This window comes from Astatotilapia calliptera, chromosome 5, assembly GCF_964374335.1.
Source record: "Astatotilapia calliptera chromosome 5, fAstCal68.1, whole genome shotgun sequence".
NCBI classification, from domain to species: Eukaryota; Metazoa; Chordata; class Actinopteri; order Cichliformes; family Cichlidae; genus Astatotilapia; species Astatotilapia calliptera.
The window spans coordinates 22,998,389-23,015,668 of record NC_137426.1 but is presented as its reverse complement, the minus strand read 5'-3'; the positions used below and the strand labels follow the sequence as shown (position 1 = coordinate 23,015,668).

The window sequence follows — 17,280 nt, the reverse complement described above, 5'->3', positions numbered from 1 at the left end:
GCCCTATCTTTATTTTGGCAATCTCCTGGTCCATTTGTGAATGTGTGTGTGATTGGGTGGATGACTGAATATAGTGTAAAGCGCTTTGGGGTCCATAGGGACTAAGTAAAGCGCTATACAAATACAGGCCATTTACATTTGCACACATAGTCTTCTTGTAAATCAAAATATATATTTTCGTATCCAAGTAGTGATACATTGCCTTTTCTTTTGTTTCTTCATGTTGTTGCTAGGTAGCCTGTGAAACAGGTACTCATGTTGTGTATTTTAACATTTCACAGACAAAACCTGGTTAATGACAGATTCCACATGGAAAGAGAGCCACCAGGTTACATTCAAACTTTACACACACCTTATATAAATATTTAAGAGTTACTTATGTAATACTAACAGTCTGCCAGTGGTGTGTAGGTTGTTGCAATTCGGTGGAATGTACTAATTTACAAGAGTTGTAAAGATCCCTGTAGGGTTCAGTTCAGGTGAAAAAATTGAATGGATTATGTTCTTATTGCTGTGGAGTTCATATAGATTTTCAACAGCTTATAGAATTTATTCTCTGAGCAGTGAAAGAGGTGGGAAGAGTGTGTAAGTGTTTTTATGTCTCTGTAGGAAAATTCTGTCACATATGTGCATAATAACACCTAGAATAGTGATCCTGTTGTTTTGTTAACTGGTTGGCTTTCTAGTGCCATCTACTGGTCAAATGTACTCCTCGTGTCTTAATACTTCAGCACTTTGGTAACAAAAAGGGTGACACTTGAGAGGAATCTGGATTTTCTGGTTCTTTAAAATTCATCTCGAACAAATCAGAGCAGGATGGTTAAACCTGTACTGACATGCTGTCAGTTTAATGAAATGTGTTATTTTGTCAGTCCTTTAAATGCACTTGGTATGTATTTTGGGAAGACCATTGACTATTCATGCCTCATTACTCGTTGTCATTCAACAAAGCTCTATGGTGAAAATAAAGTTTAATGTAAAAGTTAATGACTCTACTCCATCCTACAGTAACTGAATGTTAGGCAAGATAACTTCCTCTAGGATTAATAAATTAATAATAGAGAATGAAATTAGTTTTGTGAGCAAACAATATTTTAGCCTAATTAAGGCATATTAAGCTTAGTTAAACAGAAGAACAGGGCAAAGGCCTGCAGGGCGCCTCTTATACAACAAATAAAGCTGTTGCAGACTAACAGACTAATATCACACAGGAAAAGCAAAGGCCATAAATAATTTTCCCCTCAAATTCTCCCAATCCGTGCATTGACCTCACTGTTATAGTTTAGTAAAATCTTTCTTACTGTTGAGATGATGGAATAAAACTGATTAAATTTAAGTTAAAGGCACTCAGCCCAAGAGGAACAACGTAATACACTCAGTTTTGCTCACATGCATTACCTTTTTAATTTGAAAAGCCGAACTAGCGATCACTGGTGCTCTCAGACACTTTAGTGGTGTTCAGCACTTAAAGTGTCTAAGTTAAACAGGGAGTTCATTTTCCGTCAGTATGCTTCATCATGCATGCATGCATGCTAAATAAGCATATAAAGAGTCTCAGTCAAAAGATATAGTGGACTTATACCTCGAGTCATCTTGTGTAAAGTCAATATTCAGTGTTTTCAGATGTTTTTCTATTAACTTCTTATTTACAAACAGATTTCTTTGCAAGTTTGTTTCGTCCAAAACAGTTTTTTTCTTTTTTGGGAACATGCAAAATTTAATATTCAAACAGCCAGACATTCATTGTGTATACAAGTTTATTAATTTGAAAAAGTTTTACTACAGAATTTAAATACAATATTGTGAAAAGCTGGAAAAAGCGAGGCTCTGTGAGAATGTCTACATTACATACAACATAAAATATCCACACACCAAGTAAAAACCTGTTGCTGTCGTGCTCCAGGATTTAGCTGAAGCCTGTGTGAAAATCACATTTCAGGCTGAGGGGTGAGAAGGCCATTGTCAGTCCTATCCCCTCGAAGCACTACAATGCCTCACAAGAGCACCTGTAACCAGTGTTGAGCAGACTGCCTGATATGACATGCTCTGCTGCCATAGGCCGATTCTGCAGCTGCAAGGCTGACGATCACTGTTGTGTCATCTTGGCTGCTTCAGCTTTTATTAGAGAGATGAGATCCAGATTAATAAGAAACACGAAGCGAAGACCTGCAATCTGAAGAAACAGACAGGTTATTTAAGCAAGAATAAAAGATTAAACAGCCGTTTAATATGAATAATAAACAACTTGGTTAAGATTCTGACATTACCTCCACCACTGAGTTATTATTTAATTTCCACTTGTTGCCTGACAGGACCGGTCTGCCATCTATGTAAATAGGCCGCCTGCCCTCATTGGCAATGAAGAAGTCTCCATTGTTCTTCAACTTAATAATTCCTGGCAAAACAAACAGTAAACATCAAGTACATCTGATCGACCTCTGCAAGCTGAAACACTAAAATTTAACCAGACAAACTGATGCTTCCATTTGTCAAAAGAATGATTCAGTTCTTCTTCTTCTGTTTTCAGCTGCTCCCTTTAAGGGTCACAGAAGTATATTATCTGCTTCCATCTCACCCGTTCCCTAACATCCTTCTCTGTCACACGAACCCTCTGCATGTCCTAGTTCATTAAATCCATGAATCTTTTGTGCTCCTCCTCTTTTCCTTCTACCTGGCAGCTCCATATTCAATATCCTTTGACCAATACATCTATAATCCTTCCTCTGCACATGTCCATGTCCAATAAATAGATACATGTGGGTGAGAAACATCAATAATCATGGCTGTAAAAAGCACAGGAGACACAATGAGCAATCAGACAGAGGGAAGGGAGCAGGAGCAGATTTGACTGTGAGAGAAATGCTGTTCCACAGCACAGAGAAGCACAGAGAACAGTCTCCTCTGAGTTTAACTCCAGAGCAAGGGACAGTCAGAAGCATCGGATCAGCAGACAAGAATGACCTGGAAGCTGATCAGGGGTGTAAGAGGTCAGAGATTTAATGAGTGAGTCAAATCACTATGGCTTTTGTAGGCAAACAAGATGATCTGAAATAGATTCTGAACCTTACTGCCAAGCAGCTAAAACAGGTGAGACCTGATGTCTTTTTCAGGTGCCTGTGAGGAACCGAGCAGCAGCATGGTCACGACGAATAACAATCTTAACATCTTCAACTCTGCCACCTCCAAACTGACCTCCTGTTACCATACATCCCAACAGGTCTCAGTACCATGATGTAAATCTTCCCTTGCACTCTTGCTGCCATCCATCTGTCACAAATAACCTGATACTAGTTTCTACCCATTCCACTCTGCCTGCACTCTCTTCTGCACTGTCTGTTAGGGCTGCTCAATTAATCGAATTTTAATCACGATTACGATCTGGGCTTTCAACGATCATTAAAAATGACTGAGCCGATTATTAGCCCCTCCCTAATTTATCTGCGACACCTTAAAGGCCGGTCCGTGAAAATATTGTTGGGCATAAACCGGTCCGTGGCGCAAAAAAGGTTGGAGACCGCTGATTAAGAGGACCCGAGGGAAGCTCGGAAAGCTAAGCAGAAGTTATTTGGAGAGTGACTGCCGTTGGTTGAAAAGAGAGTTTAAAAAAAAAAACTTCAGTGGTGTTGCACACTATGTTATATTATTTTTTTAAAGTCATTGTTAACCCTTTAAAGCCGGTCAGAGCAGCACGCTCCGTTTTGCGTAACTATTTTTAAATCCCTGTAGAACCTGAACCGTGTAAGCTAGCACAATAATTTGTTTTGCATATGAAACCGGAGGAGTTGTACTTACATCTGATGCCATCAGCTTGTCCTCGGTCACGGTTTCGTTCCACATATAGCTTTGCAAAAATTGCATAAAAAGCGCTTGCAGGAACAAAAACATAATATTCCAGAAACACGCTTTGCCGTTCCTATCAGCTGTTCGTAACACTTCCCACAGTGAAATGATGCACATGCTGTTTTCTTTGCAAATTTGCATCATAGGATTGTTTTTTGTTTTTCCTGCAGTATATAAAAATTGCTGTATCTCCAAAATAAAACTATGAAGACACTCAAAATAAATTTCCTGTTGTTGTAAACTATTTTTTGCAACTTTATTGTATTTAAAGTTTTGAGGGATAAACCTCTTAAATTTCTCCAAGTAGAAATATATGTAAACAAAACAAAAGCGATTTTCAATTTTTTTTGTAGTTTATTGCACTTTTTTGCAATTTATGTAATTACTATGGACTTAATGCATACATATTATTAAAATATGGGCTATAACAGTTGTATTGATGTATAGCAACTTGAAATGCTCCCACAAATGGCACTACAGCATGTAAAAAAATAATATAAGCTCTGGTGGACTTGGTTCTATAGTAGGTCTTAAAGGGTTAAATAAATATCGTCAAATAATCGTGATCTCAATTTCAGTGAAAATAATCGTGATTATCATTTTTGCCATAATCGAGCAGCCCTACTGTCTGTTGCTTTGGATGGTTGACCTCAGGTATTTATACTCATCTACCTTCGCACTCTCTACTCGTTGCATCTTCACCTTTCCAACTCTCTCCCTGTCATTTACACACATTTTCTGTTTTGTTTCTACCGACTTTCATTCTGCTTTTCTCCTCTACCTTTTCAGGCTCTCTTCCAACTGCTCCCACTACAGATCACAGTGTTATCTGTAAACATCATAATCCATGGAAAATCCTGCCTGACCTTATCTATTAATCTGTCCATGACAACTTCCAACAAGAAGGAATGGTGCGATTTCAGAGTCTCTAAATGGTTACTGGATAAGCCATGAAGACAAGCTATACTTGTCATTGCTTTCTTTATGCATGCATTTGGCCAAAATCCAAATGAAGGGACTAACAGTGATGTGTGCGTGACTGGACTTAGGAAAAAAAGAAAGAAAATGATGAAACGACATGGTGTTGTTCAAGAAAATGCTAAGTTACCTTGTTTTCTTGAGATTTTCCAAGCAGGCCCCTCTAGCGACAGATCTACATCGATCTGTTTGTCCTTGGTTGCTCTGCCTAATGTAATCTGTGTGAATAAGGGTTAAACAAAAAAAAAAATGTATCATACTCCAACAAAAAGAAAAAAAAAGATTTTCTTTTACAGTTACTTGACATTTTCTAACAAACATCTTCCTTAAGCATATTTTCTCTTTAGCCCTTGTTTCTATTATTGAAAGATTACTTACCTCTCTTGATCTCATAAGGTAGCGTACCATTCTTCCACGTAATGCTGCAAGTGTCTGGTTGTCAAAGTCAGGCATGCTCATCCCTGAAACCCCGAAAACAAAATAAAAACATATGCACACAAATAAGTTCTGCATTCCTCAGAACATAAACAAATATAAAGGCTTTCATTTGCACTTTATGAATGAAAGCTTAAGTAACCTGTGATACTGTCCACAAGAACCTGCCAACGAGGCAACTCCTGCTCCAGCTGTCTGATTTCTCTTTTCTGGTGACGGTCTGAAATCATCAGCTCTGAAAGAAAAAAAAGTGTGGTGAGCAACTGAGATTACTCTGAGTCAGTTTCCAGTGAGTCACTGTGAACTTAAACTCAACCCCTGACGCAGCAGTGTGAACTTCCCCATCCATACAGAGGACATTAAAACAAACAGATGTCAACAGCAGAATTCCTTTTAGTTCCTTTTAGACATCAGTTTCTTATCCAATGCCTACTCATAGTAATGACGCAGCTTTTAGGATCCCTGGTCAGAACATAGCAATGTCCTGACATTCAAAGATACACATTGTGGATTCAGAATAAATCTACACAATGGCTTTTGTAATGCCCCAATGCATCCAAGCGCATTAAGTGAACAGCCAGGTTGACTAATGAGCCAATGAGTTCCCCTTAACTTTTTACATTTGCTGCACATCAGCACAATCAATGAATAATTAAAAAGTCTGAATGAAAAAGAGCAAAATACATGAATGATAATTTCTCATGCTCTGGCAGGGCATACTGATGGAACATTCCTGTCCTAGATATCAAGAAGATTATGTAAATGGTTCAGATTATGTAATATTTCAGACTTTGGCTGACTGTTTTTAGTGTTTTAGTGCATGCTTAGTGCAGCTAAAAAGACTTTTGAACATTTGAATACTTGACTAAATGTAGTTTGAACCAGAGTCTTTATTGATCTAGTTTTAAGAGCATTTAAGTTACACCATTCAAACTCTGCAGTGTGTTTAGATTAATTAATTACATGATGCTGTTTTTTTCCTCTGCACATTACCTATCTGTCTTATCAGTTTGATCTATATTGCCATCTCTGTTCTTAATTTACAGCTGAATAAATATTTAGTCTAGCTCTTTAACAATGACATTGTTGTTCACAACCTTTGGTTGCCAAATCAGACATCAGTGTTTGCTAAACCTGCTTAGGTTTAACAGGTTTCAGGAGAAAGGACGTTCATGTAAATATTAATATAACCAGAGGTTTACGTCCATGTCATCTACAGACGGATACATTAAGACATTTTAATTCCAGGTAATTAACAAGGAAAAACAAATTATCTGCAATAAAGAACTACTGGAACAAAACGCATCTGATCTGGAATTTGACTTCAGCTCACATTGATAATAAGTGATCTGAGCTTCTTTTGACATTCACAGATTAAATGGGTTGGTAAATTCTAAATGGACCGGTGCTTTTATAGTACATTTCTTTCTGAAGTGAACACTCAATGCACTTTTCATTACAACCCAAATACACCCATTTACATTGCTGTCTCATGCTTTTCAGTGCTTTCCAACTATCACAGACACACTCACACTTCAATGGGTGCATCAGGGTCAGTCTACTGTTCAGTATCATCTCATGGACAAACTGACATATGGACCACTTTGAACCCAGAAGAACATTAGAAAATCCACTATTTCCTAAATCACAGTAATCCACAGTGACCTCTCCTGTCTCTTCTTCTTTTAATGTGAATAAAGGTGATGTGTGATGTGCAAGATTAACTGAATTTCCGTCGTAAGCAAATTACTTACCATGTTCCAACACTTCATCTCTGCTGTCCCTGTGTGAAAAGCAACAGAACAACTTATAGGTGCCCTGAAGTCATGGAAATGCAATGCTTTTTAAAAATTTGGAAAAATATAGCATGTAATGTCCTTTAGCATGACCGGAAATGTTACAAGCAGTAAAAATTTGCTGAACGCTGAAGTGAATGTCTGACTTACTTTAATTTTACATCATCAACCATCTGCTCGGCGTCGGAGAAGTTGAGAACTTGGTCACCTTTCGGGAGGGGCTGTACTGCAAAACATAGTCACAGGTAAGATGTTTTTAACAGTTTTTTTTTCTTTCATACATATTTTAGAGAACAACCAGGTATGTCAAGTTAATTCTCAGTAGTTTTATTGGGAGGAAATTATAACATTCATCTTTCAAAACACTGTTTGAGTAACTGCTTGCTATCTTATGTCCAAACAACCTCCTCTCCTCTATTAAAATGTTTACATTGCAAATCTCACAAAGCCACAAAGATGATCAATGCATCCAATGTTGACATGAGTTATACTTGTATGGTTTTCCAGCTGCTCAATACTCAAACTGTCAAGAGGAATTTGAATGGATCCTCCGGGAAACTAAACTCACCACTCTGGTCGTCCAGTAGGTAGTACTGCTTGAGCAGCTGCCAGTGCACCAGTAGGCTCTTGGGACTGCGAGATGGGTGAAAGACATTAGGGTGCTTACTTAAAAGCTCCTGAAACACGTCCAGTTTAGGCTGACTGGTCTGTTTAGAGAGAAACATAACACAACACTGTGTGTGAATACAACAGTCCAATATGTACAGTAATAATGAGTTTCATTCCAATCCAGGTGAAATCTCACAATTATGAGCCATTAAAAAGTGACCTTAACTGGGAATGCATTTTCCCTGTGGAGCACTTATAATAGAATATACATGATAGCCCACTCAATATAACTTACTGAACCAATCTTGGCCAGCAGTGCCTCCTCAGCCTGACTGAAGAGAGCTTTGCTTTGGATTGCTGCAATTGCTTCTGGGTGAAGCTGCCGCATGGCCTGCCATGCCAGCCTAAATAAGACACACAAAACCAAGAATGTGCTTAAAAGATGACTCAAACACACAAGTGTAATAAAGCATATGGAGATATGCAGGACTGGGAGACTGTAAAAACCCAGTCAGAGTCAACAACAGATGCTAGGCGTCTTACTTTGAGATGACGGGATCGTAGAGCAAAGCGTACCACCGCTCTTTAATTTCACGCAAAGTGAAACGACAGCTGAACTTGACCCCCAGATGAACAGAAGTTAAGTCAATGGTCTACAGACAAACACAGAATACCACACAAGATACCATGAATCAATACACATTAGATCATACACTGACAGTCAAAGCCATTAAACAAAGCAGCTCCTTTGAGCTAATTCAGGACAACCTTTTTGACAATAATCTTCTTTTTGGTAGCTCACCTGCAACACTGCATTTATAAGCAGCAGATCATCTGTGGGTTTCCATCGGCCCAAGTCTTTAGTAATATGTAAAGGCTGCTTGCTTTTCTTAACTCTTTTGGTTAAAGGTGCAGGGTTTAGTACCATTGTCAGAGATGGTGTAAGAGTTGCTCCTGATTTTGTTACCTGAAAAAGCATCATAAGGGGGGGGGGAATAAGAAAAGAGAGAATCATAAAAAATGTGCATATTTATCATCTTTAATGTGAATTCACTCAATAATCTGTGGATTTGTTGGTCTTATTTACCTTTTTTTTCTCACTTGAGGAAGGCTCACTCCCCGAACAGCGCACAGGCTCCATTACGGGTGGACCTTTGACTCTACTGGATGACTTCACAAGACTGCTTTCCACTAGCTCATCGTCAAACTTTTTTCGCTTTATTGACCTAAACAAATTGTGATAATAAAGTGGTTCTTTAAAAATTTAAAGATTAACCAGGGAAAAAAACAAAACAAAGCACAGTACTGAAACACCATCAGCATAGAAAACGAAGGTTCATTTCTTCCTGCTAATTATGCTGGAATACCACCCTGACTGAAATAATGAAATATACATTAGTAGATATCAAACCTGGATGAACTTCTGCGTTTGGGAACACCACTGCCAAATGCTTGTGTTGCTGTCCTTTTCAGGTCTTTTACTCCAAGTGACTCTTCATCCTCTGACCGACTCTGAGCACCACCTACTCCCATCGAGGTGCCAACCACAGGGTCACCAGCCTGCATCTGTTCAAATGCGTCAGGAAACAAAGCAAGAAAGAGTTAAAACGTTTCTCAGCAACACTTTGTTTCACAGAGTCGCTAAACTTTAAATATGCTGTTGTCTGTAAAGGTTTCTTTACATTTGCGATGAACTGCGGGTTCCTCTGGTAGGTTTTCACAAAATTCAAACGCCATGATATTAAGCATTTTATTAACACTGGAATAACAATAAAAGTATAACTCCAGACGTAAACCGAAAGTTACTCCGGGCACACAGATTACAGGATAAATGTTTTATTAATAGTTTAAATTCACAATTGTGTATAAAACTGACTAATATTATTATTGCTGTTTTTGTTGTTGCTTATAGGAGTCAGGGGAATTAACGACTAACAAGTTAGCTAGCTTTGAGGGGCCTTTGTTGACATGTAAACAAATGCCATCTATTGCTGCCTTCAGAACGTTATATTAAATAACAATTTGATATCTATAACAAACCTCTCTCTCAGAAAGCAACACACTAAGGTCTGTTTAGCTAACAAGCGTAATTTGATTTAAATGACCGTTGGTTTGTGTTGGCTAGCTAACATTAGCTAAGCTAACTGCTAGCTTTGATTATTAACGAGTTAAAGTAACAAGTTACGCTGTTTTGCCACTCACCTTCCCACACTGTCCCCCTTCGTTGTGTCTTTAAAGGAAAAGATTAAGTTATTATAGTCCAGTATTTCTCTTTGTAAATCCCTCGTTGCTTCGGCTACATGGCTAACTCGCTTACTTGACGCTTGCCTCGTTAGCAATAGCCGTTTGGCTAGACAGTTGTTTTCTTCCTGTCTAGCTCACCCGCTGTTCGCAACACCGCCGCCATCCGGGCTAAAGTAACAGTGGCCTCCGTTATCTTTAACATATTGTATTACAGTGCCTAACTCTGAATATTCATCTGTCAGAACAATGCACGTCGTAAGTATTTGAAACGTAACTTTTTTTTAAAACTTCTTCTCTATTATAGATGTAACCGGCAAAGTGAATCCCCATATGTGTAAAAGTGAATAAAATCCACATTTGAATGTAATTATGCAGCTTCATGAAAAAACATCTTGTCCACCAGGTAAATGTAGTGACCAGCCCAGCAGTTTTAATATTGTAATTTGATACTTTTGTATCTAATACACCACGCCTCATTGGTCCTTTTCCCAGCAGACACTTTAAAACGTTTCCAGAAGAGTTTTATGGTATTTCTGGCACTTTTGAAAATGTACTCACTACAGGGTATAAGTTGCAGCATTTATGTCATCTGCATGGCCTGGCAGAACAGATACTGTATCACAGTATTCACACAGATTCTTCCATATCCATTTATCTATAGCAAAATATAGATTTGAGGTCAAGAACACACTTGAATGTCATGGTTATTTGGGGCCAATGATTTCTTTGAATTGTTCTTTTTCCTGGGTGGAATCATCATCGTACATGTTGTTTAAAAACAAGAACACTGTGTACAAGTTTGGATTTATTTTGGATTCTCTCTAATACCCACAAGGTCAAAAATATACATGCACGCTCAAATATACATGTACAGCCCCATTCATTTTTGATTATGGTGGAATTATGGAAAAAGAACAGCTCATGCCCATGATGAGTAAACCTGTGACCACAACTGTAATAACTGAAGCACATACCTATAAAACACATGGCAGTGGTTGAGGTTGTGCTTGGCAGCAATGTGGTCCAAGCTATTGAGTCACAGCAGCTGCACAGCAGTTTACACTGTCATGTCACACAGGAACTTTGATACCCAGCATTATTTTATGCAAACATTTGGTCCATGTAAAACATGCTTGGTTGACCTGAGCCCTAGTCTGATGGTGCTGTGGATGATGATGGAGGGAGATATTTTCTTTAACGAGACACAAAGGCATCACATAAAGAAACACATGGTGTAAACAGTAGGCAGAGATTCATCGTGAAACCGTTTATTGACATTTACAGTGACAGTTTCCAAATGCGATAAATTAGAATAAATACAAAGTTCAGATCATGAAGCTTATTACTTACAAAATGATGTAATATCTTTCATGTTTAGATGTATAAAAAAATAAAATAAAAAAATAGATAAGCTTTGCCAGTGAACTAAAGACAGTATTGAAGAATTTTAAAACAGTACAGAGTGGCCTATTTTTGGATTTTAGTGGCATTATATATTCATACACAAGCATAATCTTAGCAGCTGCCTTTTTTTAAGGAACCCATCACTAGAGGTTTTTGCACCATAAAAGCACCTTTAAAAACACAGTTCAATCAACATACTGACAATCATGTTTACGGACACCTCTGTAGATTTTTCTTTCTTCCGTGTGCAAGACTCTCTGCGACTCATGATGTTCTGGACGTACATAGAAACTCTTGAAATATTTGCACAATCAGGACACGCAGGAAACTGCAGATACCACGTATCTACGAGCGTGCACGATCACAGTTCATAATCAGATTTAAGAGACGGTTACCAAATTCAGGGAAACTAATTTCTGTCAAATTCCAAGAAATGCGGCAATGACTAAAAAGATCAAATGAAGGACGAGTAGCGAGGGCACACACGTCAGGCGAGGCGCAAATGTCAGATTTCATTTCCTTACTGTCTATCTTTCAACTCTCTCCCCACTCCTCCTTTCTCAATCCGTTTTCCACACCGGCCCAGATTTTGCCCAAAGTTTGCATGAATTGTACCGCACAGCAGATGGAACAGACGACAGACAGAAGATCCCTTCTTTGGGTCTGGCCTTTGCACAAATGAGCACCTTTTGATAAAACTGGACGTTACCCTTCTCCCAGTTGATAATGCCTCTGTAATAATCCATCAGCCCTTACCCTTCATCCATCTGTCCTTCTCCACATGTCCGCCTGCAGGCTGCAGGTGAGAAGGGCTTTGGTTAGTTGGGATGAAGGCTGAAGGCCCGCTCTGAAATATAACACCGCGATAACGGCGCCTGCTTGTTCTGTCCTGCTTGTTGCCGCTCACAGGCACGTAACTGATCAGTTCCAGGAGATTAGGTCACCGTTCAATAAACTGCAGGCTGATGACATTTTCAGGAACTAGAAGTGTCCGTGTCATGGGCTTCACAGAAGCTCCCTCTGTGTTCGGCTTCACCTCGAACTCTGAAATGATCTAATGAAATCAGAAACAGAGCAGATTAAGCGCAGGGCGCCTGAAATGAAAAGCAATCAAGTGCTGCGTAGTGACCCTGAAATCTACAATTCCTTACATGACTCAGAGAAATAATAGAGTAAGAAGATTTGCGGGAACAACTTCTAACACATTTATCAAAATCCTACGCTGTGTAAATTACTTGCAACACAAACTGTGTTCAAACACCAAGTAACAGAATGTGTTTTTCTTAATTAAATACATTCCCAAAAGCTGACATACACTGTACAACCTAATTTCCCCCAAAAAGTTGGGATGCAGTGTAACATGTAAGTAAAAAACAAAATAAAGTAAAGACTTGAAAGGCTTTTCTACCCCATAATTAATTAAAATAGTACAAAGACAAAATATCAAATGTGAAAATTTTAAAATATGTGATATAATATGTTCAGTTTAAATTCAGATGCAAGTAACAAGTTTTCAGAAAGGACTGGAAATACTACAATACTATATTTGACATGTTGTCTTTATTACAGTTTCCTAATATTTTGGGGGTAAATGGGGTTGTATATTCTTTAAGAATGCTTTTAGGGTTTTTTTGTTTGTTTATTTTAGTCGGAGTTTAATTGCAAATGAAAAAAGAAAAAACACACAGAAAAAAACCAAGAAAAAGACAAAAATTGCTGTAACTCACCCTGGCAAGAGCAAGGTAGAGCTCCAGCTCAGCAATACGGCGACCTATGCAGCTGCGTTTTCCCACACCGAAGGGCACAGAGGCATATGGGTGATAAGTCTGGTCTTTGTTCAGCCATCGATAGGGATTGAAATGATTTGGGTTTGCAAACACTCCTGGATCCCGCGATGTTGCAAAGTGGCACAGGGTAATCAAAGTCTGAAAGGGAATTTTATTTTGGTCAGATAGGTTTTTGACTATAATGGAAAAACTGAAGCATTACAACTTGATACTGGCTAGAGTCAGATGGTGAACTCACATTTTTTGGGATGAGGTAGCCTCCAACCTGGATGTCTCTTTCTGGAATGACCCTTGCATTAGCAGGAATAACAGGGTATAACCTAAAAAAAAAAATAAGGAAAACAAAACAAAACACAATAGTGTAAGCTAAATTTGATTTCAAATCTCAAAACATCTTCAAATATCTGAAACCTTTTGAGTTATACCTGAGCACTTCTTTGACTATGGCCTTCAGGAAAGGCATTTGAGCTACATCGGCAGCCTCTGGTATCTTTCGACCTTCAAGTACAGTCAACACCTCCGCCCGGAGAGTGGCCTGTACATCTGGATGACGGGACAGCTCGTACAAAGACCAGGACATGGTGCTGGAGATCTGAAACAACAGAGCGACGGATGGTTTTAACCATTTGCTGGCCTAAAATCAGGAACTGATAAAGGAAGACGGCAAAGGAGCCACTCTCACTGTGTCAACTCCTGCAAGGAGCAGCTCCGTGACGTTGCTGTAGACTGTCTTCATGGGCAGCCCCATCTGCGACAGGAAGTAGGTGAGATAACGGCCCTCTATTTTCTCTCCTCGGGCAACCTTATCTGCTTCGGCAGAGAGACGCTGGTCAATGTGACCTTTTGCTGCAGATACATGGAGATAAGCCATGACACATTTATCCCTCGATGGCGATGATGACACAGGGCGTTAAGTCTTTAACTTTCCAGTGTCAGGTTCAATAAAGTGAGGTCAAATTCCCCTTCTTAAAAAAAAAAAAAAAAAAAAAATCCCTAGAACCACGTATCAATTTCATGACTAACATTTACACGTGTTTCAGCGCAGATGATCTTGAAGTGCGTGAAGGTTAAAGACTTTAATCTCCCTCTTGCCGATCTAGCTCGAACCAGTGCGATTACGTCAAAACATGTCTGATGTCTCAGATCTTCTATGAGTCTTAATGTACTGTGTGAGAGAGCGTGGGATGTCAACCCAGGGCTAAGTGGAAACCGGCGGCAGCCAATGACAAGAGAGGAGAGCAGAAGGAAAATAATAACATCAAGTGTGGAAACATCATGTTTGTCTTGGTTCCACATTGCAGTGCCAGCTTGTGTAACGTATCTCCAGCTTGAGTACAGCCAGAAGCATCTTTATAATATCCTGTAGTCTCATCTCTGGTATATGACTTATATTTAGTTTTTACTTGTGCATTTTATATAATATTTTACCGAGTGCTTTTTTGGAGACTGCAGCCTGCTTGTAGTTTCTGTTATCACTTTTAATTTTAAAGTACCACTACAATCATCTCTAAACATTTTTCTGTCCAAGCTTAAAATGTTGTGCTGTGAGAAATAGCTTACCAAACTCAAACATGTAGTCCCAGCACTGGCAAAAGATATTCCAGGGTTTGGGGAACAACTGGTGCAACCAGCTGGGCATGGCCATGGTAAGAAGCGTCATCACAAACATGGTGTTGATAGATTGGATGAAACGCTCTGTGTCTTCGGGAACAACCTGATCCAGGCAACCAATTCTGGATTCGAACAAGACCGAAGAAATGCCTGCCAAAGCAAATAAAACCAAGCTCATGACGAAGGCAAGAAACGATGACTAGCGGCTTTTTTCTTTTTTTTTTTTACTGAAAGCTTCCGAGGTGACCATGCATGACATTTATTTGCCAGGTTTTTAGCCTCTTTATCAGAAATGCCTATTAACTAAAGGTGTTACAGTTAAATAAATAATACTGTCTGCATGCAAAGTGAAAACTTAAATATTGGCAGCTTTCATCAGCTCCAAGTATCCAGCATTTATATTTAACTCCTGCAAAAGTGACTATAAAAGAGCTTCAGTGTAGCTATTTATATCATTGCGTAAGATCAACAATGCATCATTTCTCATCAAAACATGGTTACATGCTTTTTTCCCCTCCAGCTGTACAATAACAATGATGACAGAATGGTAAACTGCACATGAGCATGAGTTATTAAGGCATGCCTGCACAGGAATGTGTGTTTAAAATGTTAACAATGTGACATAATATTTGTGCATACAGATGGATTTGATTACAGCGTTTACGTGGCATGGTACATCCTGTGAAGATGCTTAAGACGGCATGAAACCTTACCCTCGAGGCCGAAGCGATAGAACTCGCTGGCGATGTCGGTGACGAGGCCCTGAGGATGTCTGCTGAGGCGAAGTTTGGCAATGAGATCACTGACGACACTGTTCAGGGTTTTATCATAAGCTTCCACTGCCTTCGGCCGCAGCATGTGTTTCCCCAGGAGACTCCTCACTGTCTGCCACTCCTCCCCCTCACTAGACACACGCGCGCACACACATTAATGTAAAAACTGATACAGTGGCTCCAGCTGTGCACACAATTCAGTTAACTGCTGTATTGCATTGTATACTGATTGCATACGCTAAAGTTGTGGCTCTTTCTATCTGTAAGTGAAGGAAAGCTGAAAGAAGAGTGGTATAAAGTTTTTGAACTGAATGAGCATGGCCAAATATTACATTTACTTCAGCTTTATCATCTGATGAGAAACAAAATGGAAAAGAGGAGGAAGTAAAGCAGAAAGATTTTCCTGCAAGCTTACGCTGTCAAAAGTCCATAGTGATGACCTCTCAGCTTCCTGTAGTCCTTCCAGGAGGAAAGATCGGAGCGCATTGGATGCTCGCCTTCCTGCCTCAGGATCTGCTCAATGAGCGATGGATCAGCCACATGAACTGTCAGGATGGGACCAAAGCTTGCCTTCCACATAGGTCCATACCGCTGGACTCCCTCCAGCTAGGAGATGAGACAAAGGTTGTAAAGGCACTGCAATCATCACCTTTGGAGGCACCCTCCTCCCTCCAGTTTAGAGCTCACTGCAGAGATGTATTTGCCTTGCAGGCGTTTTAATGCACTAGTTATTAGTTATTTGTTTTAAGGATGCATTCACTTCACATAGGCACGCTCTGTCACGTTGACAAAGGACAGTTCATTCAGCTTAGAGTGAAGTGCAAAGCTCTCAGTAGATACAGAGATTTTAAACTGAAGTGAGAGACAGCTTGAAGCAGGAGGTATAGACTGGATGTGCTTTTGTGAGACAGCGAAACTTCGCTGTCTCACAAAGCAAAATAATTTAAGAGGATATTTTATAAATGTCACATTGAGAGGGGAGTCAAAGTTCTTGCATTGTTCTATGTAAAAAGAACCACCTGCACAGAATAATACACTCACGTTTTTAGTCTACAATGACGACACGTGCACTTTGGATATTTTTAGTAAAAGTGCAATAATTGTAAATATCTCATACAGGTTTTTTGTTTTTTTTTTCGTGTTTATCTTCTTACCTGTAACTCATGCAGGCGTGACAGACCGCGTTTGGCAAACAAGTCCCAGGCGAAGCTGGTGACCGACGGCCCGGGCATCTCGTTCAGCGTCTTCACTCCCTGCATCTTGGTGCCCTCCGAACCGGCTGCTGCACCCTCAGTCCACCTCTCCATCAATTTGACCAGCGGGAATGAGCTCCGGCCGGATACTCTGAGCGCTTGCTGCAACATCCTTCTCACTAAGATCATGGAGCGGTGACGGAACGCGGGCCTCTCGGATGTCGACGCTCATTTTGTTTTACCGGTTGAGCGTCCTATTTATAACTGTCTTTATGACCTGCTCCTCGAACCAGGCGAGCAAAAGCTGTAAATTTGCTTAGTCTGGGCCAATCATGGGTGCAAAGGCAGCTCAGGTCCCGCCCCACATGGATGGAAATGGGGAAGGCGTGTACCAAGAAAAAGGTGTGTCCAATCAGAAGGCTGAACTCAGACCATCCCAGCGGCGGCACACGTGGAATCCCAAGATACTTGTGTTACTGTTGAGGTTCTAGTCCCGAGAAGCACTTTGGTCCCCCACCACCATCGCCCACCCACGGCCAATGCTATGGTAAATCCAAATTATCTGAAAGGGGATAAGGTCTATTTAACAGTGATAACAGTGCTGAAGGTT

At 39.8% G+C, this 17,280-nt stretch overlaps 2 protein-coding genes across 3 annotated transcripts; both read right to left on the bottom strand.

Annotated features, from left to right (window-relative positions):
- Positions 1 to 1,739: 1,739 nt before the first annotated feature.
- mcrs1 (microspherule protein 1) lies at positions 1,740 to 10,080 on the bottom strand. Of its 2 annotated transcripts, XM_026168187.2 has the most exons (14): positions 9,861 to 10,080; positions 9,070 to 9,224; positions 8,746 to 8,884; positions 8,461 to 8,625; positions 8,202 to 8,311; positions 7,954 to 8,062; positions 7,618 to 7,756; positions 7,200 to 7,275; positions 7,008 to 7,036; positions 5,396 to 5,488; positions 5,197 to 5,279; positions 4,949 to 5,036; positions 2,268 to 2,395; positions 1,740 to 2,173 (listed from the first exon to the last, which is right to left on the bottom strand). In XM_026168187.2, exons 2-14 carry the CDS (start codon positions 9,222 to 9,224, stop codon positions 2,087 to 2,089), a joined length of 1,401 nt encoding a protein of 466 aa, XP_026023972.2. In that variant the 5' UTR covers positions 9,861 to 10,080; the 3' UTR covers positions 1,740 to 2,086. The 2 variants fall into 2 exon arrangements, with proteins under 2 accessions (XP_026023972.2, XP_080158035.1); XM_080301909.1 differs by lacking the exons at positions 9,070 to 9,224; positions 9,861 to 10,080 and having other exon boundaries at positions 8,461 to 8,627; positions 8,747 to 8,883.
- Positions 10,081 to 11,154: 1,074 nt separating this feature from the next.
- On the bottom strand, positions 11,155 to 16,983 carry cyp27b1 (cytochrome P450, family 27, subfamily B, polypeptide 1). Its single transcript, XM_026168185.2, has 9 exons — positions 16,632 to 16,983; positions 15,893 to 16,083; positions 15,418 to 15,608; positions 14,654 to 14,854; positions 13,776 to 13,939; positions 13,519 to 13,685; positions 13,332 to 13,413; positions 13,034 to 13,231; positions 11,155 to 12,360 (listed from the first exon to the last, which is right to left on the bottom strand). The coding sequence occupies exons 1-9, from the start codon at positions 16,857 to 16,859 to the stop codon at positions 12,247 to 12,249; spliced, it is 1,536 nt and encodes a 511-aa protein (XP_026023970.2). The 5' UTR covers positions 16,860 to 16,983; the 3' UTR covers positions 11,155 to 12,246.
- Positions 16,984 to 17,280: the final 297 nt, after the last annotated feature.

Bases quoted from the DNA above. Each gene is read 5' to 3' on its own strand.
- cyp27b1 (XM_026168185.2), bottom strand. From the start codon at position 16,859: ATGATCTTAGTGAGAAGGATGTTGCAGCAAGCGCTCAGAGTATCCGGC. The intron at 15,609-15,892 runs GTAAGCTTGCAG...GCGTGTGTCTAG, and splicing joins CACTATGGACTTTTGACAGC to TGAGGGGGAGGAGTGGCAGA. The intron at 13,940-14,653 runs GTAAGCTATTTC...ATGTATCTGCAG, and splicing joins GGACTACATGTTTGAGTTTG to CAAAAGGTCACATTGACCAG.
- mcrs1 (XM_026168187.2), bottom strand. From the start codon at position 9,224: ATGCAGGCTGGTGACCCTGTGGTTGGCACCTCGATGGGAGTAGGTGGT. The intron at 5,489-7,007 runs GTAAGTAATTTG...TTTTTCTTTCAG, and splicing joins AGATGAAGTGTTGGAACATG to AGCTGATGATTTCAGACCGT. The intron at 5,280-5,395 runs GTTACTTAAGCT...TCGGGGTTTCAG, and splicing joins TCTTGTGGACAGTATCACAG to GGATGAGCATGCCTGACTTT.